General features: G+C 43.5%; 2 protein-coding genes across 48 annotated transcripts in view; both read left to right on the top strand.

Annotated features, from left to right (window-relative positions):
* Positions 1 to 3,492, top strand: part of NR1H3 (nuclear receptor subfamily 1 group H member 3) — a 33,882-nt gene extending 30,390 nt beyond the window's left edge. For all 7 annotated transcript variants that reach the window (XM_038137089.1, XM_038137086.1, XM_038137085.1 and 4 more), the window contains 3 exons: positions 110 to 223; positions 1,039 to 1,133; positions 1,533 to 3,492. In XM_038137089.1, the coding sequence (XP_037993017.1) occupies positions 110 to 223; positions 1,039 to 1,133; positions 1,533 to 1,679 (356 nt within the window). In that variant the 3' untranslated portion in view covers positions 1,680 to 3,492. The remainder of the gene's footprint in view (positions 1 to 109; positions 224 to 1,038; positions 1,134 to 1,532) is intronic.
* A 2,594-nt stretch (positions 3,493 to 6,086) lies between these two features.
* The window catches only part of MADD (MAP kinase activating death domain), a 68,272-nt gene continuing 47,099 nt past the window's right edge, over positions 6,087 to 27,259 (top strand). For 40 of the 41 annotated variants that reach the window (XM_038137068.1, XM_038137067.1, XM_038137065.1 and 37 more), the window contains exons 1-5: positions 6,087 to 6,204; positions 19,942 to 20,133; positions 22,451 to 23,065; positions 25,679 to 25,982; positions 26,347 to 26,478. In XM_038137068.1, coding sequence (XP_037992996.1) covers positions 20,072 to 20,133; positions 22,451 to 23,065; positions 25,679 to 25,982; positions 26,347 to 26,478 — 1,113 coding nt within the window. In that variant the 5' untranslated portion in view covers positions 6,087 to 6,204; positions 19,942 to 20,071. Of the gene's footprint in view, positions 6,205 to 6,913; positions 12,931 to 19,941; positions 20,134 to 22,450; positions 23,066 to 25,678; positions 25,983 to 26,346; positions 26,479 to 27,259 lie in introns of those variants that run through there. The other variant, XM_038137029.1, reaches the window with a different exon arrangement.

The raw sequence follows: 27,259 nt of genomic DNA, 5'->3' as shown, positions 1-27,259 counted from the left end.
CTCTCTGGTGTATAGCAGTGGACTTCTGGCAGCCTTTTCCGTGAAAGGGAGGGGGAGAGAGGGGAGACAATTGTTACTGCCTCACCTTGTTCTCTTCTGTTTGTTGCAGGTCTGCAGTTTGAGTTCATTAACCCCATCTTTGAGTTCTCAAAGGGAATGAATGAGCTACAGCTTAATGATGCTGAATATGCACTTTTAATTGCCATCAATATTTTCTCTGCAGGTAAAAAGCCAGGAACATCTGAAGAGCTGCAGTAGTGAGTCAGAGGGCAAAGGAAGAAGAGTGAAGGGATGTTACAAGCAGAAAATGAGTAATTGAGAGTGTATAGAGTCTAGTGATAAGAGGAGCTTATTATTCATTATATTCTGAATTTTCTAGTGCCACTTCCAGGGGAAATTGAATTCCTCACTACTGGAAAACTGTGCAGAAAACAGTCAGTATTTATCTTCCTAATTTAGAAATTGCTGTTTTACTGCCCCCTCAATGTCCTTGGCACCTCTGGTGTGATGCAGGTCCCACAGCAGGAGTGACATCTAGTGGGCAAGCAAACATACTCTGGACTAGAGGCAGTATTGCTCCCGGCCAGGACTGGGCTTTGCCAAGAAGCCACCTCTACTCTTCTGTCTTGTGACCTGATTAATGACTGTTTTTCTTTGTTCCTGTTTCCTAACTGGCTCAACTACTGGAGAGACTTTCCCATTTGCTTTTGAATAGGTGGCTTCACATTTTTTCTGGGACAGGAGCATGAGACCAACCAGCACTGTGTAAACATGTTTGGTCTCTCCACTGCTGTAGGAGTCGGATTGGACTCCCCAATTGCAGTGGACATCACTGAGAAAGAACAGTTACAGGCAACTGCCGCAGCTACTACAGTTTTATGGATATATCTCCCAGCTGTGCTGGGTGAATGTGAGATGAAGTTTTGGGAATGCACCATAGGAGGAAGTGAGGTTAGACAGAGATGTTAAATCCAGTGAAGCTGCCCCTGGCAATCTGCTTATGTCTAATCTGCTTACTTCTAACCTGATTTTTGGCAGACCGACCGAATGTGCAGGACCAGTCCCTGGTGGAGAGGCTGCAGCACACCTATGTGGAAGCACTTCATTCTTACATTTGCATTAACAGACCAAATGTAAGTGCCTGAGCTGAACATCTCCAGGGATGATGCAAGCAGATTTTGTATTTATGCAGGCAGAGTTCCTGCAGTATTGTGTCTTACAGGTCTCTTGCTGCCTGTACTGTCAGGCTTGTCCCTTCTGGGCCCTTTGATAGCAGCTATAAATGAAGTGTTTGTGAGCTGTCACAATCTGCTGTCCTGTATCAAGTTCCATAGTTTAGCCAGCATGGGAAGTCTGGAGTTTTGGGACATTATGTACTTCTTGTGTTCTTTCATACTGCATCCTCCTGGAGAATGCTGGGTCTAGAGGAAGTAAGGATTGTGATTACAGTGTAATGTAATCAGTTGTGGTAATTTATTTTTGGAAACAAAGTTTAGGTGAATTTACTAACAGCTGTCTGTTTGGCCCTGCAGGACCGTTTGATGTTTCCACGGATGTTAATGAAGCTGGTCAGTCTTCGGACACTGAGCAGTGTCCACTCTGAACAGGTGTTTGCCCTTCGGCTGCAGGATAAGAAACTGCCGCCCCTGCTCTCAGAAATCTGGGATGTGCATGAGTGACTGCATGCTCCCAGGGTGCTGACATGCTGACATAATGCCATCTCCCAGCCTTTGCTAATGAGAAGCCAGCCTCCCCTCTCCAAAGCACTGAACCCTGGGCTGGGCATGCAGGGAGTGATGAGCCTGGGGTTTCAGTGTTGTCATGAGACTATGCAGGAGGCAGCTGGGCTAGATCAGATGGAGGGGTTGGTTTCGATGTAGTGCCCGTACCCCAAAGGAATAACATGAAACATTCGAAAACGGTAGAAATGAAGACCTTTCCCCCTGCCCCTCAACTCCTTTTTCTTCAGAGTCTTTCTCTTCTCTAAGCATATGCCGAGGGTTTGCCCCATTGATCCTCTTCTTGCTGATTATGAAAATGAATTTGCAGGAACTTGCCAAAAGCTCTCTGTTGAGAGTAACCCAGCTCAAAAGGCTTCTGCAGGGTCCCCAGCGTACCTGGATCTGAGGAGCTCAGGGAAGTCAGTGTGGATGTTCTAGGGGTTTCACTGGGTTTCCTATAAATAAAATCTCTTGAATGTGCTGCCCTTTACAATGATTCCAAGAGAAGTAGCTTTTATTTCTTTATTATGAGACTGCATCTCTAGAGCTGCCCTTTATTCTGGCCCTCCTTTGGAAAAAGGATTCCTGTAATGTGTAGTGCCCTTTGTCTAACAAGGAGGTCCTCTGGGTAGGGAACATTGTGTATCAAAAAGATGTCAGGCATCAAGTAGTGGATTTTTTTTAATGTAATGCATCACGGTTTTATCTCACGGTGGTTCTCAGACAGCTCAATTTACCTTTGATTTGCTAACAGCTGGACAACTTTAGTTCAAAACAAATCAGGGCATAGATTTTATCTTTAGGGGTGGAATAAAAGGAAGATAGGTAGGTAGGCCTCATACCTAGGTAAGGTGGGTGTGGTGGAGGGATGTAAAAAACTTCCAAGAATCTGGAGCATGTGGTATGTGTTCCAAGGTGGGTGTGAAGATGTATCAACCAAGGAGAGAGGACACACTGCATTTAGTGAAATATGTGGGCATTGCATAAGCTGTGGGCTGTACAATTCTCAGATCACAGGCTGCAGGAATATTGGGTGTAATCAGATCCACTTGCATCGTCTTCCTTTTGCCAAAGTCTTTCCAAGGTACTTGCTCAAGGTTTCAGTGGTGATCACAGGATTATGGAGGTCCCTCCTGTATGAGGAGTGCCAACTCCTTTAGAAGGACACTTGGGTCTTGTATCCTTTCTTCACTTTGGGCATTGTGAGATCCACACTGGATTTATGGCCCGAGTTTTAAGTATCCACATCCATAAGTATTTTAGGATTTACAGCAATATTTTGTCTGATGAAAGAGAAATATACTGTTATAAAACAGGTTCCTTATTTTCCAAGAAAAAACATCTTTTGGCTGATCTCAGAGATGTAACCTTAAATATCCTGGTAGTTTGGTCTCATGAGTCTTCTCTGTCGTAGGGGTCTATGTTTGCTTGCCCGGTGAGCATCCCAAGAGCATAGGTTCACATGGCTCGGGGTTTTTTTGTCTGTCTGTTTTTTGGTTCGTTTGTTGTTTTTTTTTGGCTGTGTATCTGAGCGCTATGCCCGTGGTGAGGGTATCGTGTCCATTTTGCACTTGAGGTTGGTCCCCTGCCACTGGCCTTCACTCTGCACCTTTGTAAAGCACTTGTAACAATCTGTAAAATAATCTGTTGTTTTTTATAACTCATTGCAATTGCAAAAATTCTTGTTTAAATCTGTATTTTTAACTAATCTGTTTGAGAAATGTTAATGTTTATATAAAAGAATAAAGCCTAATACAGGATTTTGACATTCTCTGATGTACTGTCATGAGACTGGAGGAGGGTGGAATAAGTTCTTGCTGTAACAAGCTCAAAGCTGATAAGAAATTATGAGTATATGTGTTGGGGAGAAGCAAGAAGTGGCGAGAAAGAAATAGCATTGCAACCCCAGGGAGTATCTTTTGGCCTTTAGTATGAGATTAGTAGCTCAGTATGTGCCTTGCTGTGTGCCAGAGCTGGCAAATAGGTGAAGTGGATTAAGTGTGTATCGTGAAGACTGTGCATTATGCACACACATCTCACCTTGATTGGTACAGCTGCATTCAGAATGTAACCCTTTCATTGCGTGTGCTCTTCTCCATTTCCCGCATTTTGTGGCTCACCAAAATTGAAAGAGGAGTCCAGTGTTCCCTGGGTATCAAGTGGATTTCAGTAGGGCCTTACCTGACCCAGGTATGCTGCTCGTTTCTGATGTATCCATAGGTGAAGCTCCAGGAAGAATTGAACATGAGCATTAGCTCAAAGGGAGCAGCTGGATGGGGGAAGGCGGAGAGCTGTCCAGCATTAGCTGCTTCTGAAGTGCTTGATGATCCCCTGCCCTGATGGGAAAGGAAAGCAGTGGTCAGTTCAGCAAGGTTCCATACCACAGGCTGTTCTGCTGCAGTCCCTGCATTACTCTGGAGAACCAAATTCAAATTGGAATCTGCTGGACCAGAGGAAGAAGGAGTAGCAGTAGGCTTATAGGAGACTGGAGCAGGGTATGAGAGGGGGAGTAATGAGCAGAGCTCCAGAGCTCATCAGTTCTGGGTGGATTAGAGGGTGGCTGACCCTGCTGTCAACAAAAGAGCTGCAGCTTAACTTCCAGCTTTATATTCTTTGGGCTTTGCATTTCCTTAATTTCAAGACAAAAACTGCATGGGAATTTGAGGGATTCTCAAGGTACAACCTATAACGTTGCTGTGGATGGCAGTGGTGAAAACAGCGATTTCTCTTGCCTCTGTGTATGATTTAACCCAGATAGCCACCAAACCCCGCACAATCACTCTCTCACTCCACAGCAGCAGGACTGGGGTGAGAAGCAGAAGGGTAAAAGCCAGAAAAGTCTTGGGTTGAGATAAAGACAGTTAATTAGGGAGAGCAAAAGCCACACACACAGGCAAAGCAAAGCAAGGACTTCATTCATTGTTTCTGTGGACAATTCACTAATTCACTGTGGACTAGCAGGTGTTCAGCCATCTCCAGGAGAGTGGGGCTTTCTCACATGTAATTGTTACTTGGGAAGACAAACACCATCCCTCCAAACATCCCCCTCCTCCTCCTTCTTCCCCCCTTTATATACCTAGCTATATGGTCTGGAATATCATTTGGGGTCACCTGTCCTGTGTCTCCTCCCAATCTCCTGTGCACCCCCAGGCCCTCACCACCATGGCAGCATGGAAAGCAGAAAAGGTCTTGGCTCTGTGCGAGCCCTGCTCAGCAATAACAAAAACATCTCTGCATTATCAACTCTGTGCTCAGTACAAATCCCAAATACAGTCACTGTGAAGAAAGTTAACTCTTCCAGCCCAAACCAGCACACTTTTCATTATCACGTAGTCAAAGACAATCTTCTTATTTACATCTTCACATTCTTACTTTTTCTGAAAGTGCAAATCAGTACAGAACCTTTTTTTTTTTTGTCTTTCAGAAGCTTCGCAGGTTAGCCCATGGAGCTCAAGTAAGCAGGTGTGGGGGAAGAACCATCTGTGAGATTGGTGACCCTTTAAACTTTTATGTTTACAAAATGCTATCTAGGCCTGAGATTCAATCCTGCTGTTCTAGGTCTCTATGCCTGATCTATTTCATATTAATTTTGCCTTTGATTTGGCCACTGGAGAAATCTTGGGGTGCTTGAATTACAGTCCTGGGAGGTGTTCCTGGTTGGCTGTACCCTTATTCAACAGCTGTAGCTGCTCACGATGCGTTTAGATCAACGGGGAGGGAGGAAAGGTATTTCTGAAAACCCAATTCCTCTACTGAGGGCAAAGTATAGATGACGAATACCAAACAGTGTTTCTCCATTTTGCACTCCAGATGTATAAAAATTGTGGGTTACTTGTGGTGCTTTTGGTTGCATTTTGGGTTTATTTTGGTAGTTTTGGTTTTGTTAATAAATGGTTTGTTTGAGCAGCATACTTGCTTTTGGGAGCTTGGAAGGAGTTAAAAAAAGCTTTATCTCAACCTTTTAATAACCAAATGATCTTGTAATCTTATGAAGCTAGTAGGAAATCAGCAAGTATGTAGCTCAATACAGAGGGTACGCGGCGCTGTGTCTCCTTGCGGCAAGGCAGCGTGTTCCTGTCCGTGCGGAGCCGGGCTTTGCTGCGAGGCTTCAGCTGCTGCCTGCCAGCAGCTCTGAAAGCACCAATTCGACGCTTCAAGTGGATGAAGAGTTCCCGGTTCCATCGCCACAGCCCTCCCAGGAGAATCGTTTCCCTCCATGCTCCCTAACATCCCGCCTCTAATCCCGCCTCCCTCCCGTCTCCCCCCCGCCTCCAATCCCGCCTCCAATCCCGGCTGTCCCTCGGCGGCTGCAGCGCCCCCTGCGGGCGGCTGTCGGGGCGGCTCCCCCCGCCCCCGCTGCGAGTGGTTCGCTCCGCCCGCCCCCGCGGCCCCCCTGCTCCGGCGGTGGCGCGCGCCGCCGGCGGCGCTCGATGCGGAACTGGGCGGGCGGCGCAGAGCGGCGGCGGCGGCGGCGGCGGCGCAGGTGAGCGGAGCGACCCCGCCGGGCGGGGCCCGGTGCCCGGTGCCGCAGGCGGCCCGGTGCGCGCACATGTCACGAGCGGAGCCTGCCCCACCGACCCTACGTGTGGATCGGGCTGGGGCGCGCGCAGCGCGGCCGGCAGCGCTGCCTACGGTGACCCGCACCCGGACAGCTGGCGGTGGGGCCCCCCCGAGCGCTGCCGCAGCCGCCCGGCCGGGCGCGGTGGTGATGCTCGAGAGCGGCGAGCCCTTCCGCAAGGTCACGGCCGGCGGCAGACAGAGATCGTGTCTCGCCGCTGCCGGGAGCGGGGCCGGCCGGGTTCGGCTCCATCGTCCCGGGGCGCCGGTGGCGGGCGGGGCTGCGCTGTCCCGCTGTGGCCGCGGGCCCCGCCGGCCGCTGCCGGAGCCGTCCCCGCGCGGGCGGGCAGCAGCCCCTGCGGGACGCTCGCGGGTTCCCCGGCGGGACTGGGCGGCTTTGGGAATAGCGGCGTGGCCGGCCGGGGACGGGGCTCTGCCGCCCGCCGGGCTGTGGGCGCGGGGCCGGCGCCCTCGGTCCCGGCCACCCGGAGGCTTTTCCTCGCTCCCTGCCGGGTGGAAGCGGGCAGGATGATGAGGGAACGGAGAAGGGCGGCTCAGGGCGGACAGAACCCCTTGGAAAGGGTGAGGCGTGCAGCCATGTGAAGGGGTTGCTGCGGTAATGTGACTGGAAAGGTGCTTTTACTCCGTGGTTTGTAAACAGCAGATCCTGTTACTCCGCAAGACAATAGAATAGGAAATTCACTTTATACCGGGCAATTTCGTATGAAGTCGACTACAAATCAAAAGCATTTTCCCCTCAGAAATGGGTGTCACCACCTTGTTGTGTTGCTGGCTTTTATTGTCAAGTGGAGGAGGGGAAGAAAGCTTGGTCTGTGTCACTGTTTGTCTGGAGTCACGATAAAGAAGTGTTTCGAGAAATGATAAGGTGTGAAGGAAACTGATTTGTTTCCCGTGTTTCTTCTCTCCCTTTCCCCCCTGAACTCCTCCATATACCACACTGTTTTCAGTCATATGCAAAATAATATACATTATAAATTTGTAGCCCCATGGAGATGGGGTAGAACTGTGATCTGGCAATATGTTGTGCTCTCCCTAGACAAGCCAGCCATTTTCTCTATGTCCAGTGCGACTCTGGGTCAGCATTTCTGTTGGTGTGCTCTCAAGTGTCCTTGCTGTGCTCCTTGCACCATTGCTTATCTGCAAAAAGGATGCTACTTGTAGACACAAGCAAGAGGAGGGAAGATTTATTGTGGTGTCCTGAGGGTCACAAAATCAAACCAAAGTCATCCAAATATAGGTTGTTTGGGAAGTGTCTCTATTTTTGGACTTTATACTGCTTGGACCTAGGCAACTGTTTTGGATTGGGCACAAGAAGCACTTACTGTGTTCAGCACTAATGAAAAGCTGCAATCCTGACACATCCGAGAGAGCACTTCACATCCAACACAGCTAAAATGCAGTTTTTACAGGATCTAATCTGGCTGTCCCCTCACAGCATGTTATGTAACACTGAACTGGTAGATCATTCCATCTATAAAATACTATTTTTGCCTTACTGTTGTATTGTTAGAAAATGCACAGCTTTTGAACACAATTTAATAGACACTGTAATTAAATGCACACTCGTTAAGTATCTTACTGTGTGTTTAACAAAAATCATCAGCAAGTCTCTAGAATGCTTTTGTTTGGAGAGTAATACACTAAAAGATCTCACTAAAAGATCTTGTACCTGCCTGTCCAGTGGTGCTGCAGTTGTATCACAAGTCTGGACTCCTGTGTTCTTACTGAATTATCAGGTTTCAAGCTGTAAGCTTCAGAGTACTACTGCATTGCTTTCCAAGTTACTGCTTTTAAAACAATTCTAAGTTTACTGGATGGGCAAAAAAGGAAAACAGTATCCTCCCTGAAAGAGTGTTGTCTATTCCAAATGCATAACATGGCCAAGACACAGTTCTAGGATGTGCGTTATGTGCCGAAGCCATGAAAGGCTGGTGAGCCAAAGGCTGTGTGGAAATTGGCAAAAAGAAAAAGAAAAAAAGGCTTCTAGTTTAAAGTTTTCATGGAAAAACATAAGTATATTCTAGAGGGCAAACCTCTTCTTCAACCATGGTACCATTCTCTAACTCTTTTGAAAGCAGACCGGGCATGTATGTAATGAATCACAGAATGTACTGAGCTGGGAGGGACCCACAAGGATCATTGAATCCAACACCTGACCCTTCACAGGACTGTCCCCAAGAGCCACATCATGTGCCTGAGAGTATTGAGTCCAACTTCTGTCTGTTTTAGAAGGATTTGGGGGTCAGGGGAGTAAAAGTTTTGAGGATTTTTAATAGTAATCCATACCTACCTACCCAAAGTAGCTTTTTAGGTTTTAGAGCATCAGGACTGATGGTTCAGTGGAAATGGTAGAAGTATCAGTGCATTTCAGGCCTTACTAGAACACTTGTTCATATTATCTTCCTGAATTAAATTAGTGTTGGCTTTGATTTTATCTGCCTTGGGCTCAGGGGCATAGAGGCTCATAATTTATAGCTTTTCCCCTCCCAAGCCATATCAAATACTCAGGTTCTATATAGACAGGATATACTAGGCATACCTCTGTCAAGATGTTCAGTCTGGTCTATTTAATATCTTCTGTGGTGAGCCAGTTGCAAAAACAAATATTTATGAAAACTTTGAGTATTAAATTAGAAAGTCACACGTACTGCTAAGTTCTAAGAGAATAAATTTCTTCAAAGTTTTTAATTTCCAGCATTCCAGCTGGTAGATTTTCTCTGATACTCCTTTCCAGATACATTTGTTAGAAGAATGGCTTTCTTTTTGGCAGGGGAGAAAATTGGTAGTGATTTAGTATGTGAGAGGGGATAACAAATGATGTAAAATACTGTGTCTTCCCTGTCATTTCACACTGACCTTTTTAAACTGGATTTGCCATCACACTCACAAGATGGTAATTGATACTTTTATGTTAAAACTTAGTACAGAGGTGAATGGTTCACTTACTTTCCATTAGGAAGGAATTGGAGACAGGCAATGCATATGTTACAACCCAGATGAATTCCTGCAATGTCCTTTGGCCCTGTTGTGCCTGCACTTAAGATACACTGCATTAAATTTCCAGGCAGTTGACACAGTTATTCTATGCACTGGTAGAAAGTACAGATACAGCTTCTGATTAGGAATTTGAAGCAACGAGGCAAGGATTTACTAAAAAAGAATGAAAGATCTTGATATGCAAGATTAATATCATGTCCCCAGTTTAAAGAGCTTTCATCTATCTCAAGCTGTGAATTTTCGTGAAGTAAAAGCATTGTCAGTGACCTAATAAGAAATAAAGTGAAATAAAAATGAGCATCATGAGGCATCAGTTAGAAAGGAATGTATTTTAGTGGGATGATCTGTTAATCTGTGGAATAATTGTGATATTTCTTTTGAAGGCAGAATGCTTTGCTGCTTTTCCTTCTCTACCTTGAGAGCTATGAAAAACTTCCATCGACCTACTGCTCACTCTCTGTGGCTGAACCTGTATAATTTGGCTGGTCTTTGCTCTGTTGTTTGGGCTGAAAAATAATTTTAGAGCAGCTAGATTCTCTGTCACTGGATCTCCTTAAGCCTGTCAAAACAACATGGAAATTACTGTTGATTATTGACAAACATGCTCCTGATTTCTGTCTTGAAACTCGAATAACCAGCTGAAACCCCAAACCAAGCAAACTGAAGAACTAACCCATGTACTGCCAGGGGCTCTGAAGTATCTTTACACTGGGGAACTCCCAGATGGGGAGGTTGTGCCTGTTGGTGCCCAGAAACCACTGAATTGTGAGAGGTTGTGTTCACTTTAGATCACTGATACTACCAGGACCCTTGCAGGGATTTAGAAATAAGGAGTGCTGCTTGCATATACCTAAATTACCTAAGCTGAGGCAGTCCTCATGCTGTGATCCCACATACTGCAGTTAAAGGAGAGACTTGTGCTTCTGGGTTGCTGTGAGAAATAATGCATCCGAGTAGCAGCAAGGAACAAGGTTTTGTGGTTTTCTGTTTCTTCTTTTGCCTTCATTATTTCAAAGCAGCAGCATTCCTCAAAACAGAGCTGGTCATGTTGCCTTTATATATCTGGTAATGTTTGTCAGATATCACCTTTTTGTTTTGTTTGTAACTAATCTCTAAACAGTTGTGACAATCAGGGAATTAACATTTGCTTTTTTGTATGAGGGACAAAGATACATTACTGTCAAATTTGTTATCTGATGACCTCCAGGAACTGTGTGTTATCTTTTGAGCAGAGCAGCCTTTTATTTCATATCCTGTTCCCTTGTCACATCTGCAAGATCAGTGCTCTGGTTGTGTCCTGCTTCCCATTATATTCTGACTGAATTTGCCAATGTCAGTGTAGAACTTTTGATTGTCTTCTTGCCTGTAGCTTTGACACCAGCTTCCCTGGATGTCTTCTTGCCTGGGTATCTTGTCCTTGCTCTGGAAAGGCCCTGGTGACAGGAGATGAGGAGTTGTGCCTCTGCCTGTTTCCCTGTCATCAGCTAGCAGGAGGAGAGGAGTGCTTTTTGTGAAACAGATAATTAAGAATCAAAACCAGTACCCACCAAAATTTGCTGCAGCCACAAACGCTGAGCAGCTCTGCTGCTGTGTCTGTTTCCTCTTGATAAGCAGTTAAACCGCTCTGCTGGAGCCACGAGCTGGGCATGCTGCTTCTGTCCTCCAGGCCACCTGGTTTGTCCCTTCTCTCTTGTTAGCAGTCGTAAGACATACCCAGCAGGGTGATGTTTTGCCTCCTTCCTTTGCTGTGGTGACTGCCACTGCCAGTGTCTAGAAGGTCCTCTGGGGAGCCCTTGCTCTGTCGTTTGCTGGCTCCAACAGTCGCTTGAGGCGGTTCCTGTCCCTTCTTCACTCTGAGCTTGCTTCCCCCAGTGTTTACACGTGGGTGAGTCTGCCAAACGCACGCTTCTCACACCCCAGAGCTCTTGTAGAGAGAAAATGGGCTTCTCTCTTTTATTTCCTTTCAGTTTTGACCAGCTGGTACTATGATTTATCACTAAAATTAATAGTAGGATCAGTTTGAGAGTAGGAATTTCTGATCTCCCACATTGTTGATGAGGAGAAGGGGAAGGTGTGTAGAGGGAAGGAATAACAAGCAGGTGGTACATCTGGGGAGACAGGCTGAGTGCTTCTAATACACAAGGCAAAACAGACATGGGGCTCTGAGTTCTGAGGTGCTAACAACAGCCAAATGACTGGATTATTTAAAGTACTTTATTTTCTGATTCACATGGTTATCAGGTTATCCTGAACAATGTTTCAGTGTTTCTACACTGGTTGTGAGCATTCCCCCTCCTCTGTCTTACAAATGGCTGTAATGTATTGTTGGGATCCCATTTGTCTGTGTGACCGATTTCCAGGAAAGAGTTGAATGTGCCTGTAGCTGGTGGTGATGCCATGAGTGATGTCTCCTGGCCCAGAGCTGCTCACTCTGGCTGGGGGAGGCGCCATGGCAAGGGAAAGTGCTGAATAATTTAGCAGTTGCAGCTGCATGCAGCAGTTCTCTCAAATGTCACATGCTTTGTTGTTTTCTTGTTAATTTTTTTTATGGCTGTACATTTACAGTGTTTGGTTTTTGGAAAAAGCCTTCTGGTGCCTGCATTATGGGAACTGTGGCCTACTGCTCAAATTCCCAGCAGAATGGGAATGGAAGCATCTTGTGGGTGCTGGGGTCTAGGCTGCACTCAGAAGCAGCACCAGCGTTTCACAGCTCAAAGCTCATACCAAAAGCAGTTCTGGTTTGGAAAAAAATGTAATGCTGCAGTGGTTGCAGGTGGTGTGAGGCTAATTTGGCTTGGGGGCATTGTGTGGGCTTTGGTTTGCCCTTCCTTCCTCCCACCCCTACTCCTTGCAAAATGTTCAGGTGCAGATTTGAGGATCAGTGAAAAGCTGATGAGGTAAAGAGAATGAGAAGGCTCTTGTATTTTGTGATGGTGATGTTTCACAAGGAGGGGCAAAAAAGGACAGACTTCAAAAGAGTTGGCCTTGTGTTACTGTTCTCTCATGCAAATCTCCAGAGATGATTTTTGAATAAGAGATGGATTTAAATTCAAACAGTGTAGAGCAGGAGAACTGGCCAGACTGGGAGAGGGTTTTTATGCCAGAATTTGTCCTATGATTCTATAGTGAGTGGTGTCCTGCACAGTGATCCTGCCCAGGAAGGATCACGAGAGAGATGTTTCACACAGTAATGGAGGGGAGGAGAATAAGGTCTTTAACCTAAATTGGAGCGTGTGAAATGTCCTGTGGCTGAGGCTAAAATCTGTCATCTCTTTCCTATTAGGAAGTAGAGTACTATAAAAGGGTGTGCTTTTCCTGCATTAGGTTATTGTTGACGGTTTTCCCCAAGAGTATAATGGAATAAAATGGATAACAGTATTTGCATACCGTTCTTCCTCTCATGCTTATCTTTTGTTGCTCATTCAAGCCCTGGTCTTGATTTTTCTTCATGGCTTTCAGGTACTACTGGTGGGTGCAGCTGTGGCTCTGTGGGGCAGGTGCTGCTGGAACCTCTCCTTTGCCTTTGCTGCTGCCTGCAAGTTCCTGTTAGGATCGTGTGTTTGTGTTAGCACACTCGGCACGTTCTTTTTGTGCCCGCACTGCATGTTTGTGGGAGCATCCTGCGGGTACCTGGGTAAGCGGATTTTGTCAGCTGTGGTTGCTAACTCAGCTTTCCATGGGCAAGAATGCCTCCTGATATTTGTAGTGCTCGTGCATATGGCAGGCTCATGGACTGGGAGGCGTTCAGCATGTTGCAGATACTGTGCTGTCATCTGGCCTGGGGCCTGCAGGTGCCAGGAGGGCTGTGTTTCAGCGCTGACTCCAGGCAGTCCTTGTGTCTGGGTGAAGCTTCTTGGTAGTGTGGGCAGTGCTGGGAGCTTCGGTGGTGGAGCAGAGGGGGTGGAGCGCTGCAGCTGCTCTATAAATACACCCGACAGGCTGAAATCTAGGGACTAAAAGATTGGGTTGCTATGGTGATTGATCTGAATCAGATTACCTGTGGGGCTGTTTTCACAGCATGTGCATGTGTGGTGACTGCGTGATCTTGCATGTACAGCAGGCTGCTTTAGCCAAGCTTTTGGCTGAAGCAGGGAGGAGAGAGGAAGCAACACTGAAGGGCTGACATATGGCAAGGACGGGGAAATCTGTCACTATAGCAACCGGGAACCTGAATCAGTCCAGCTTCTCTCCGTGATACTGCAGAAAGCTTCACTTCTGTGTGCCATGATACTTCTGTTTGTGGAGTAATTCTGGTCCTTTTCAGTCCATCTGTCAGCACCCATGCCCATGCTACTTCCATTTTGCTCTCCACAACTAATGTGGAAGCTAAAGATGCTTGGCTATGTCAGTTCTGTTTTCAGAAGGCAAAGAAATAATATTACTTAGTAGGAAAGGTAGAAATCTTTTAATTATTATAATTATTGAGAAGGCCTTCAAAATAAGTCTTCTTGTATTGCCAAAAATCTGTTTTCCCCATTCATTCTTTAATTTTCTTTCATCTGGTTTGTTCTGTCCTTTCCCTCAAGATTTATTGATAGATGAAAAGTGGAAATATTTGGGGTGCATCTGCTGTTTTACCTGTAAGCAGCTCTTATTGATTGAAGTCATGCATGTGCTCCAGGGCGGATGCTTTTAGAATTTGCCTGCAGTCCTCTTTTGTTCTGGGTGATTTCTTATGCTTGGAAGTATCCCCATGGCATTTTGCAGAACCACACCTATGTTATAGATTGGCCATACTAGATAAATATGTCATTGTCTGTTTAGGTACGCTTGCAATTCTTTGAAAATGTCCTTTTTTATTTTTTTTTTTCCCTGCAGAGTGCTAGTATCTTCTTAGGAGTCACAGTTTTGGCATGCACTGCTGCCTTGCCAAGGTGCATGGTAACATAAAAAGCAGCTGCACCAGTATAGCAAGTCCACCCAGGTCAGATTTTAGAAATTGTTCCATGTTCTGTCAGGTTCTGGAGAATGGGAAGTATTGTCATCTCTGCTGTTGTCTGTTTCTTGTGTTAGCAGAAACACTGTAGTGTCTGGATAATGGCAATAATGAGCTTCCTAGAATGTTGCATATTTTAAAGTATCAAAATATTTGCAGAGTTTTATATAGTTGTTAAGCAGAGGAAGTGAAAAAATGGCTCATGTGAAAAGAATACTGCCTGTCTACTTCTTTAAAAGTTTAGAACAAGCAAAATTAGCATGTGCTATACCAGAGATAATGTCTGCCATCATTTGAAACACAGTTGGAGAAGAAGTAACCAAAATTTCAGTGGTAAAGATTCCATAAAGATTATTAAAATGTCTAAAGACAAAGCTACCATGAACAGTTCATACTGAGCTTCAAACCATGTTGTTTCCAGTTCAGCAGTGAGTTAAGTGGAGTTCCTGCCCACACGGGTGAGGTTGGCTGGTCCTGAGGTACTCACACCTATTTCTTACAGCTTAGCAGATAGATCAAGGTGTGTGATGTGAGAAAAAGAAACATAACCCAAAGGTGGGCATTGAAACTCCTGGCCCTATTTGTGTTTGTTTCAGCTCTCAGTTTAGTTCAGTTGGTGAGCCTTGAGTTCACAGAAAACAATGCTCTAAGGTCAGGCACAGTGGCTATTAGAGCTGAACTCAGTACAGACTGTCTTGGCTGAGAGTAAATAGAAATTCAGGATGTTCCAAGGAAACTAAAAATTTAGTTCTTTTTGGGTGTGACTGGAAATTTGGTTTTTCACAAGGTGAAATTTCAGTGAACCATAATTTATGTGGCTTCTGTCCTATAATTTGTTCTGTCTCCTTCACAGTTTCCTCTTTTTTCTCTTACAAATTAATGTCCCATGTATGCTCATTATTCAGTCAGTGTGCAAATTGAATTGTATGATGCTAATTTATATTCTAAAGGTATCCATGCACTGGTGAACTGTGCAGTATGGTCCTTTTACAAGGTAAAAGCTGGAGATAATGAAAGGAGAAGCCTTTCTGGTCACATCTTAAAGCATGGAAGAGTTGTAAGGAAAGCAGGGCTAAGCACCTTCCTGTTGGAAATTAATCTGTTGTATTCATATCATTTTTGCAAGCAATGATGTCAATACCTGCTGGGAATCATGCAGTTCAGTGTAAGCCTGGCCCATCAAAGCTGGGAGCCTCTATGTGAGGAAAACAACTGCAGGTGAAGTGTGGTGGGTTGTCCTTGGCTGGATGCCACTTGTCCCCCAAGCCACTCTATCACACCTCTCCTCAGCAGAACAGGGGGAAGAAAATAAGATGGAAAAAACCTTGTGGGTAAAAGTAAGGGCAGTTTATTAAAGCAAAGATTGCATTCATGGAAGCAAAGAAGCCCAAGAAATTTTATTATCCACTTCCCAGAAGCAAGTGCTATCCAGCCATTTCCAGCTTCAGTAGGCTTAGTGGTTGCTCCAGATTATAAAGGTTTTAAATAATGGATTCTCTGCCTTTCTCCTCTCTCAGGTTTTTTCCTGAGCAGATGTCATATGGGATATCCTTCTGGTCAGTTGGGGTCAGCAGTCCTGACTATGTCCTTTCCCAAGACTTTGCGTACTCCCCAGCAGTGCTGGGGGGAAGATGGAGAGGCAGCATTGGTGCTGTGCCATCACTGCTCAGCAGTAGCCAAAACACAGATGTGTTACCAGCATCTTTCCAGTTACCAGTATGCAGCACATCACTGGGAGGGCTGCTGTGGGGAGAGTGCCCTCCATCTCAGCCAGACCCCATACAGTGACACCAGCTGCATTAACAGTTTGTTGCGTCAAAGTTATTGTTAGACTAAATTGCTTTGTTCCTCTAGACTTGTGTCTCGAATGAGAAGACTCTTGACAAAGATTGAAGGCTCCAAGGGATAGATGGAATAGGATAACTGCACAACTCATTAGTCCCAACTCAACTGGGGACTAAGGCAGGGCATGGCTCCGACACAGATGACTCTAAACTGATAGAGAGTCTGCTGTGGTTCTTTCATGCTGCCCGCTCCATCGTGTGCTGTGGTGCTTTTCATGAGTGTGTGTGTTTGTTTATATAGACTTTTATTTCTGGGAGGACTTTAAATTGCAGAATACCATACAGATTGTCCTCTAAGAAGTTGTGCTACAACCTAAAATGTGGGTGTTTGAAGAATTTTGAGAGGCAGAGTAATGCCAATAATAGAAGTGTTTGTTGTTTTGAACACTTTTTTTGTGTCTCGAGTTACTGGTAAGCCGTGGTTTTGTGCTGGTTCTTGCCTTTTGTCTTTTTGCCTAGGCTACGGTGCCAGTTTTTACTAGTGAGTATTGCTGACAGCTGCTACAGTGTGTGGGTCGTGTTAGTTCTCACCACCCTGTTCACCATCCATATAAGTGTTTATTTCAATTTTGGTGTTGTCTGAGACATGATCTGTTGGTGCAGTATTTTTCTGTGGTGGGCCTTCCCTTCTCTATTTTTCTTCTTTTCTAGAGTTGAAATAATAGGAAGTCTCTTCTCAGGTACTGCTTGTGGATTCAGCCTTCAAAGGGCTGGTTCCAATATGTTTGCAAAGAGAAAAGACATTGCACAAGGCCTTTTCAGAGAAAGCAATGTAAAGTTAAAGCAGTTTGAGAGAGAGAAGAGGTTTTGACATATCAGCCATCTCAGAGTCAAGATAATCTCTTGGTTCAGGTCCAAATTCGAACATTAAAGAGGAAAAATTGAAGTATCTCTTGGTTGTTTGATCTATTTCTGTCCTAATGTACTTAGTCTCCAAAATCTAGGAGGATGATTGGGAGGATGATAAGAAATCTCTTAGAAAGAAACTACCTCTGTATTGCCTGTAGAGGTGCTGTCTGTAGTTCTGTGATCACCTGTGTTCAGTCAAGTCTTCTAGGTTCCACTAACTGCTTTCTCCTACCTTTTCTTTGTGCCTCCACAAGCATTTGTGGGGCCACTCGGTGAACCAAGTAAAAAAAGATAACCTTGTAAAAACAAAAGCAGCGAGGGAGAAGAAGGGAGGGTGTTAGGTTTAGTCTGTATCAGTTCCACAGTCTGTTTTGCCCTGTAGCTGCACAAACTCTTCTGCCAGCACAGGGAACGGAACGATACTGGCCTGAAAGGAAGCTTTGGCAGATAGGGAGGGGGAGGCAGGACTGGGATGCCTCATACAGATCATCAACTCTGGTGTCTGATTCCAAGCAGGAGTAGGAAGATGAGTTCTGAGAAATGCTGGTGCAATACTTTTCTAACTGCTGTCATCAGCCATTGCTAGATCTCTGAAGAAGCCGGAGATTGAATAGAGGAAGGCAAAAAACCTACACTTGGTTCTAATTCTTCCACCTCTTGCTCCTATCCAACAATAAATCATCTTCCCAAAAAGAGCCTTTGTCCTCTTATGTCTGACTGTAACTGTTGTGTTAAGTATAGTAAATCAATAAAGGTGGTTCTGGAAGCCCTGGCACAACATCTGCATCAGTCTGGTCTTCCAACTTGTTGTTGCAATAGAAAGCAGAAATCATGGAAAGTGCTCAGATATTTTTTTAAAAAATGGACAGAAACTTCAGTGTCTGATGTCAGTGGGTTGTAGCTTCAGCCTTTCCAGGGATATTGTAAGCCCTGCATATATTCCTTGTACTTGTCTGCTCAGATATTCTTGAAATTTCATGATTTCTAAGACCTTCATCATGCATACCTTGCTAACTCTCATAAGACAAATGCAGTGTATTTTCTCCACTTGCACTGAGGGGTTGGGTAGCCTCTCTTTTTGAGGAAAAACATCTTTGGTTACCACTAAGTAGCAGAATTTCCTCAAAGTCGTACTTCTAGGTTGCATTGTGATGACATCTTGCTCTGCCCCTGTCTGTGACTGAGTGGTTTGTTCTTTAAAGAGTTCTGGGGAAAGCCATTTGGAAAGAAAACAGACAAAGTAGTTCTTCGAAATGGAGACAAAAAAGATTGCTTGATATCCCAACTTCATCTTGTTCCTCTTGAGTTTTTCTGTGCCAAGATATTTGCAGAATATCAAGGATCATGTGCTTTTCCAGGACAGATTCTGCAATGTTTTCAATAGTGTCATTAAAATGTAGAAACAGAAACTTTGCTTCCTGTGTCTGTATTTTCTCTGTTGTTCAAAGAAGATAATTTACAACAATATTGCTTCTCAGAGAAGATAATTCATACTGCTGTTACTTAGGACTCTACAGTAACTGTAGTTGAGGATCTACTAAAAACATGCCACAGTTTCACAAAACGTTGGATTTTTTATGTGTGAGGCTTTAAGTTTCTTTCAGTTTATTACTCCTTTAATAGTACCTACTGACTAGTATAATTTTCCTTTTTTATAAATTGCATATGTGCTTTTTTGTTCTTACTGTTGTAATGTTTTTGTGTTCTTACTGCTGTTTGGAGGGCTAATGAATAACATTTCCCTGCTGTGTATGTAATGTGTTTACATCCTACCTTAGGATGTAAACATGAACTGAAATGGAAACCTTATTCTGAATATGTCCCAGAAAACAATCAATTCATTTTTTAAAATATAAAATAGCTCTTATTAAAAATCTATTGGAATACTCAGTAAACTTCTAGAATACTCTGAGCATCTCTGAGTTTTAGAGTTTATGAGCCCTTTCAATTTCAGGAAGTTTCTGTTTTCAAGTTGGTTTCCAACACTGTAGGGAACACTGTAATGTAGAGCTGTATTCCTTTTTCAAACTTTTTAAAAATCCCTGTTCTTTCATGAATTCTGTGAACTATGAATGGTGGGATTGCAAAGAATTATTTTCTGGATATCTATTAAGCATAATTATTGACAAGTAGTAATGCTGCAGTATAATCTCAGTTTTACTGAGAGGATCTTTCTATCATAAAGTACTCAGAGAAATTAGCTGCAGCAGGCATGGGTATCAAGAGTAAGGAGTGAAGTTGAACAAGATAAGTGGAACTGAATGAATTAAGTGAAAAACCCAGTGTGCTTTACAAGATGCACTTCTGCTCTTACGAACTGCAATTCTGTAGAACTGCAGTTTTGTATCAACACAAAAAAAGTGTTAGAGAACACAGTCTCTGAGAATTGTGGTGATCATTCCTGCTGAATGATCAGCCATTTGCAAGTTTGGGATGGTGGGATGCATTTTATCAAATTGGATTTCTGGTGTTACCCCTTCTTTAGTTCTGTTTATCCCACAGCTAAAGTTCAGGTTTTGGGTTTTTTTCCTTCAGTTTTGCCAGTTGAAGCTCCCTTCCCAAGCACTCTCGAGATGTTATGGGTTTGCCTAAGCAACACACAAACCATTTAATGAGCAGCTCTGTGCCAGTGGTAGGCAGCTTTGTTTGTCTGTGTTCTCCCTTAGAACAGAATCATAGAATCTTTTACATTGGAAGAGACCTTTAAGATTGTTGGAATTTCAGGTGAATTAGTTGAATTCTTTCGTCAACCAAAGAATTAATGGTTGAAGTCAAGATGATCGACTCCAGCCATTAGTTCTTGAGATACTCTTGTATTTTTGTGTGTGTTTTTCATCTCTCTGCTTTTGTGGGCATATGGCTGTGTTTTTATACTCATGAAGATAGAGATTGTGGATGACCATGACTGCACCGAACATTGAGGCTTTTTGGGAATATAATTAAGGTCATTAAGTTGCTTGTATGTATTGGATGTTCCTGGTTATGCTTTTGACACTCTTACTTTTCTTGCTTATAGATTGGACTTGGCAGACTGTTCCAAGCAGATTCTGCTCCCCAAGGCAGCGATCACGGCTGATGGGATAACTGACCACTGGATCAATGAACAGGAATTCCTTGAGATGACATAGGGAGGGGCAGAGAGGACAATGGTGCAGAAAAAGAAAATCTGCTCTCGCTTACTTGACTATCTTGTGATCATTGGAGCCAGGTAATGTGAAACAGTCAACAGAGCTTTTGCTTGGGTAGTAGAGTGGGGATAAATAGCCTTGCATCCACTGATGAAGCCTTCCTGATGCTCAGGAAGTGCTGTCTGAAATGTGTGCAGAATACTCCCCTAAGGGGAGCACCTCTTTGAGCCAGGGCACTTCTTGAAAGATACTGTTGTAGTCAGAGTTTTTTAACTTGTGGTCTTCAGACTTCTTGTCAAGGGTCTGCAGAGGGTGACTAATTTAACTATCACTCTGTGGTGGTCTACGTGTCTGAACTTTGCTTCTACTGGCATCAGGACAGAGGGATTCACAAATCGAAAACACTGAAAGCTAAATACCAGTAAAATACAAGATTTTTACTACTTTTATTACTAGTAATGTGCTAGTAATAGAGTAATACTACTTTTCTAGCTTTTGAAATGTAGACTGTAAACTCAGTTTAAAAAAAATCTGAAACTTGCTTTACTTGGCTGTTTCTCCCTCTAATACTTATTTATCCTCACAGGAATGACATGAATGCTTTCTGGTTTTAAAGTCTTATTAATAGATAAAATGTTATGCATATTTACTTAAAGCACATATGAAATGCAGGGTTGATGTATTCTGTTTGTCAAACATAGAGGTGCTCAATAAATGTTATTTTTTCCTTATTCAAAGTTTATGCAGTAGCATGGGTGTATCCCAAAGTGTATTTTGCTTTCATTTCTAAATATCAGTGGTTCATGTGCATCAGCCTGTTGCTGTACCTCTTGCTTTCTTTTCAGAATACTTTGAATGCAATATATAAATAGGCTGAATGGAGAAATGACACAATCCTGACTAATAGTTATTTTATTATTGCATTTTACGGACCGAATACTGTAATAGCTTAATACTTCTTACTGTCTGTAGAAAAACAACTAAATTTTCTATATGTGTGTCACCAACTAGGAAGAGGAGGGAGAAATGTTAGCTGCCTCCTCCGGTGAAGCTTATAGTGTCTGGTATTCTCACTTAGAAATTTGCTACTATCACTTCTGGACTCCTACAGTTCTCTTGCTTTTTGCCAGCCCGTGCTGGTTAGGCTGCTACTGCTGTCTTGTTTGGCACTTTGGCAAATGCCTGTGATAAAAGATGGAGCTGACTGAAACAGCCTCTCCTACAAAGCTCTTAGGAGCTCCATGTAGCCTTTACTGTTACATCTTGTTATCCAGTGTGCATAAATAGCAATACTTTTTGGAACTTTCAAACTTTCTCAATGTCTGAGAAAACTCTGTCCTTGTAGCTAATATTACAGCAAAGGCACAAAGTGGTGATACATGCTCTCGTACTTTGTTGATGTCATTTTTTGGACCATTTACTGCCAAATAGACTCTCTAAATAGTACCAGCATTATTTGACATTTCTTTTTCAGCAGATGATGCATTAGTTGTGTCCATTAACATATAAAAGCATTTTAGTGTTTCTCTTTTTTTCATACAGTATTTCAGTATCTAACTTTACAGGCAGTATAAATCTTGTTACCAATTTTATTATGAAAGCATACTGTATTTTGAAATAGGCAAAAGCATAATATCTTGAAAGAATCTAGTGGAAAATTAGGAAACAACAGTATTGCCTTTCTGTATTCATGTTTCTGTAGTGGTTTGTGGTCCAAAGATTAGTGAGTCACAGTGGTAAATAGCTGTGCATGTTACCATACAGTTTTTATATAAATTACACTTTAAATCCCAATCTGAAAATCAAACATATGTGTTTGTGTGGTTGCTAGAACTTTTTAATGGAGGTGTTTTTAGGATGAGGTCCATATCCCTCCACTGTTCATCAGAGTTCTTTCCTTGTAAATTCTTACTTTTCCAGTTAGGAATTGATACTGGATTTCTAATTTAATTTTTCATCTTGTTCATAAATGGCTGAAATCTAGGAGCTTTTCCTCTGACTGTGTATTTGGGGGGGGACGATAATGTGTTTCCTACTGAAGTGTTGCCCAGAGACCTGTGCAGTTAAATTATATTTGAAAGTCAAAGTCAGAGCAACATGACAATACCGTGTTCTCCTGGGAACAACATATTCCTGGAAGGCCTTTTCTTAATCAGATTTGAACAAGCTCCTTGCTAATCACTGAATAAACTTAAACTTCTTTACTGAACCTTTCTGCCTTGTGCTAGCAAGTGAGCTTTGTGGTTAGCGACTTGGATGCTGCACTTTCCATGGACAGTAGGGAAGAGAGAAGATGAAGCTGAGTCCACAGGCTCCTGACACATTAGTGGGAAGTTCCCAAAAATATTTATTATTGGTCAGCTATGTATGTGGGTTTTTTGTTTGCTTCTTTTGTAGGCACCCAAGCAGCGACAGTGTTGCTCAGACTCCTGAGCTGCTGCGGCGTTACCCTCTGGAAGACCACGCAGACTTTCCTCTCCCACCCGACGTTGTGTTCTTCTGCCAGCCAGAAGGATGCCTGAGCGTGCGGCAAAAGCGCATGAGCTTCCGTGATGACACTTCCTTCGTGTTCACCCTCACGGACAAGGACACGGGGGTCACTCGCTATGGAATCTGCGTCAACTTCTACCGCTCCTTCCAGAAGCGAGTACCCAAGGAGAAGGGAGAAGGCGCGGGGGGACATCGAGCTCGAGAGGGACAGAAGATCCCTAAATCTGGGGATGCATCAGCAGCCCAGGAGGAGGTGGGCACTGAGAGTTCAGAGAGCGGTTCTTCACTGCAGGCTCCCAGTGCAGAGTCTACCCCTGACGTGAATCGATCCCCACGCAGCAAGCGCCTGGCCAAAGGGAGCCATCGCTCTCGGAACAGCACTCTGACTTCTCTGTGCATCCTTAGTCATTATCCCTTCTTTTCCACCTTCCGTGAGTGTCTGTACACCCTCAAGAGACTTGTGGACTGCTGTAGTGAGAGACTGTTGGGCAAGAAGTTGGGGATTCCGCGTGGGGTGCAGAGGTATGTTGAGAAGGAAGAACTTTTTCCTCCTACTGTTTGTGTTCAGTGCTGCACTTTATTTGCACAGTAAATTGTGGCTGCAGATGTGGTTGCAGAAGCAGCCAAACACCAAGGGTTGGCCTTTTTCACTGTCTTAACCCAGGTTCACAGTAGAAAAAGGAAATTTTTATAACCATTTCTTTAAAGCTTCTCTCTCTGATTCTGTAATCTGGTATGCTTTTCATTTTTGATGCACCTAAGGAGGCACTACCCTTCTGAGGACTGAAGCTGAGTGCTCATGCTGCTACTGTTGCTTTGGCATTTAAGCTCTGTGGCAGTATATGTCAGGACTGATTCTCTGGGAAATTAGAAGCAGCCAAGAAATAACAGAGAGAATTTCTACTTGGGGCAGGAGGGAAATGATGAAAATGTGCTTAACAAGCTTATGAAACAGTCTGAACTTCAGCGTGGGAGAGAAAAGACTAGAGAAGCAGGATCAGCTGAAATAGGTCAAAGTACAATATTTGAAGGAGAGTGGGAGGAGAGGTAGAAAACAAAGTAGTTGTCTAGGAAACATGGAAATGGTTGTCGATAACAGCAAATTGACAGGAACTTGGTGTATATTAAATATAATGTAGGAATCTTAATGTGTCTGCTGTTGTAGTGTTGAGTATGTAACAGAAGCTGTTGCGCTGTAGGATATGGAAGGAACAATGTCTTGATGTATTTCAGTCAAGGATGTGTATCTGTGCTACTGTGCCTGACACCTTCGTTCCAGGATGGTGTTTTCCTTTCCAATGTGCTAACTGAATAGAAAAAGTATGGAATGAATCTCTGGAGAAGCAGGGGATTATCTGAACAGTTTGAGGAACAGGACTGTGAGACAGTACATAATGTGAGCTAAGTAGCTTGGTACACTCCACATTAAACTTGTCAAAAGCAAAATATGACAGGATTATAATTACTGAAACTTTTATCTTTATAAGCTCTTTACATTTTGCATGAAATGGGAAGTGTGTCCCATTTATAGAGCAGTGGCCTACTTCTTGGGCTACTGCCCTGGAATAGTTCTAGGAGACTGTTCTGGGCTAGTATGACTGCTTTCTGCATTAGCAGATTTATCATTTGAATCCACTGATGGAGAATAAATTATTCTGTCAGAGCAAAACTTCTCCCCCCAGTGGAAGTATGTGTTAAGGAATGTTATTTTGTCACTTGGTTTAGTCTGATAATTATTGAGGAAAAAACACCCCACTGAATTTCATGATTTTCCTCAATTTGTTACTGAATGACATGTGGTATTTGAAAAATTTGCTCTTATTGGGCATAATTCTTAAAGAGAATAATTAAGTGATGGATGAGGGTAGCAAGAGAAGGAATATTGAGCATACATCTGTGGGAAAGGTAAAGCAGCAGGTTTGAATTGCCATGTGGTTTTCTAGTGGTGACCTGGAAAAGTAGAATAGTTTTGAAGTGGTGGCAGAATAAAGGTGAAACTGAATCCTTACAGCTATCAAAAGGTGGAGCACACCTCCTAGGAGCCTAATGTCTTATGCATGACAATTTGCTGAAGGAAGAGTGGAGGATGAGAAGCATCACAGTTCCTGAGAGGTGTATCATGTACTCAGTGTAATCTCAAATTGCCCTTATTTTGAGCCATCCAAATTTCTCTAATTATTCTGTCTTTGTGAAGCCTCCAGTGTCATAATCTTTTAGTTATTTTTTTTTAAGTTGTGAACTGTAAGATAGAACCTCCAATTTGAACCCATAGCTTTCTAGGGAATCTGTTAGAGTAACTGAAGATATTTATCAGGCTGCAATTATTTGGAGAATGAATACAGAAGGTTTGCAGCCTTCACTGTGCTACAAGGTAAAGGGCTAAAGTGGACAAGACTCTGTGCCTCCCTTGTCAGACCCAGTTTTGAGCTGTGAAGCTCTGAAGGCTGTGAGCAATGCTGTACATGCTTTTTGGCCAGCCTGTCTGTGAGCTGCAGGTTTGAAGATTTCCAGTTTAGGGTGTGGAGAGCTTGCTGCTTGTTTTGCTAAGGTACCTAAATGTTTTCTACGCAGCTTTCAGAGATTTAGCTGAAAGAGATCTAATTTTCCTGTGGGTTATTCAGCTCATAAGAATGAGACAGTGCAATTTAGGACAGAATGATGAAGGGTATTTTATCATGCTAAAACATCTGGGAGATCTTGGATGTAGCATATTTTTATTATCTCAGGTTTAATTCCTATTCTTGCAAAGGTTTGTAGACTGCTAGAAGCAGAGTCCTGCAGTCAGTCTGCTACAGTTCTGGATGAGATAGGTGAGTATCCTGTGTGCCAGCTGAATTTCAGGTGTGAGGATGATGAGAGTTCTTCAGAGATCTGGACCTGACAGAATCCTTTAAATGTGTGAATGAAGTCTGAAGTGACATACTTGTGTTGATTCTTGCCACAGAAAGATTTATTCTTCCTCACATTGTGGGTTGTGTCAGTATGAATGCCTATCTTCTATTCCTTTGTGTGATCAAAGATTTGTTAGTTGCCTCTTTTCATCCTTGGTGGATCTACCCTTTCTCTGAAGAGCCTTGTGGAATGGCTGTCAAGTGAAGTTCTTGGAGTGTTAACCTTGGCATTCTCCCTGTCCAGGGACACGATGTGGCGGATTTTCACAGGCTCCCTCCTGGTGGAAGAGAAGTCTAGCGCCCTGCTTCACGACTTGCGGGAGATTGAGGCTTGGATATACCGGCTGCTCCGCTCCCCGATGCCCGTTGCTGGGCAGAAGCGGGTGGACGTGGAAGTCTTGCCACACGAGCTGCAGCCAGCTTTGACCTTTGCTCTTCCTGATCCATCCCGCTTCACTTTGGTGGATTTTCCATTACATCTGCCTTTGGAGTTATTGGGAGTGGATGCCTGCCTGCAGGTGCTGACCTGCATCCTTCTGGAGCACAAGGTAAGAAGGGAAGATCATTGATTTTTGATAATACAGTATGTAGGAAGTTCTGCCCTCTTCAAAACCAGGGTAGGCTGGATGTGTAAAACAGCTGTCTCTCTGTACTCCCTAGAATGAATTTTTTCTGTGGAGGATGAGGGGAATAAATAACTCCTTCTGAAGTTCCTGTTTTGAAAAGTTCTATTCTCATTCAAAAAAACACCCAAAGTTTGTTTTCAGACAGATTAGTGGAGGGTTACCCAGATCACAGCCATTACATTACAGTCTGTGGAGGTCACAAAATCTGTGGTCTTTGTATACACCTGAGGGCAGTATTAGAAGTGAATGGTTGCTCCAGTGCTAATGGGAGTTTCTTTGGTTGCAGGTTGTATTGCAGTCCCGAGATTATAATGCACTTTCAATGTCTGTGATGGCTTTTGTGGCCATGATCTACCCACTGGAGTACATGTTCCCAGTGATCCCTCTGCTTCCCACCTGCATGGCCTCTGCAGAACAGGTACATATTTTTCCTTTATTGGTCTTTCAGAAAAGATGTTTCTGTGATGTCTAAAATTCATATAGTTGTAGTCCTTTTTTCATTCACCATCTTCTCAGAGATTGTATCAAAGTCTGCCTTGCAAAGAACATTGCTTGAGTGTGACTATTTAAATCATAGGTAACACCACTTATGTACGATATCTTCAGAGCACACTCAGTGAATAGAATGATTCAAAGCAGTAGTTCACAATGGACTGAACAACCATAGATTGACAATATTATGATGATATTTACCCCCTCCCCCTCTAAACTGAGTATTAAAGTTTGTTGAGGAGGGTAATATTTAAATATTGCAGAGTAATATTTAAGGATGCTTAAGGGCTCTTTAATTCAGAAGTTCAGAAACTATTGCCTGCAATCTCACAAATATGAAGTGTTGTTTAGCTTCAGCTGGGAGCCTGGGTTTTGCCAATAGTCAGTTCTTTGCAGGAGCTCATTATTCTGCTTGGAAAGATAGAATTCAGGCCGTCTTACTACTTCAGTGCTATCCTGCAACTGATGCTGTAGATTTGTTCTTGTGCCACTCCTTGGAGGTACCAACAATTCTAGATTAAATGAATAAATTATCCTCCCAAGCCACTGGTCTCAAGGTGCAATGTTGATTTAAACCTTTTTCCTCTGCTCATTGCCTTGTCAGAAGCAGCCTGAATTTCCCCATAAGTTTTCCACATACATCTGAAAAAATGTGTGTATCTTGTACTTCTTAGAAATGTTATTATTTTGAAACCAAATTACCACTA

This window comes from Motacilla alba, chromosome 5, assembly GCF_015832195.1.
Source record: "Motacilla alba alba isolate MOTALB_02 chromosome 5, Motacilla_alba_V1.0_pri, whole genome shotgun sequence".
In the NCBI taxonomy this organism is placed as follows: Eukaryota; Metazoa; Chordata; class Aves; order Passeriformes; family Motacillidae; genus Motacilla; species Motacilla alba.
The sequence above is the reverse complement of the archived record's forward strand: the minus strand, read 5'-3'. Positions and strand labels throughout refer to the sequence as shown.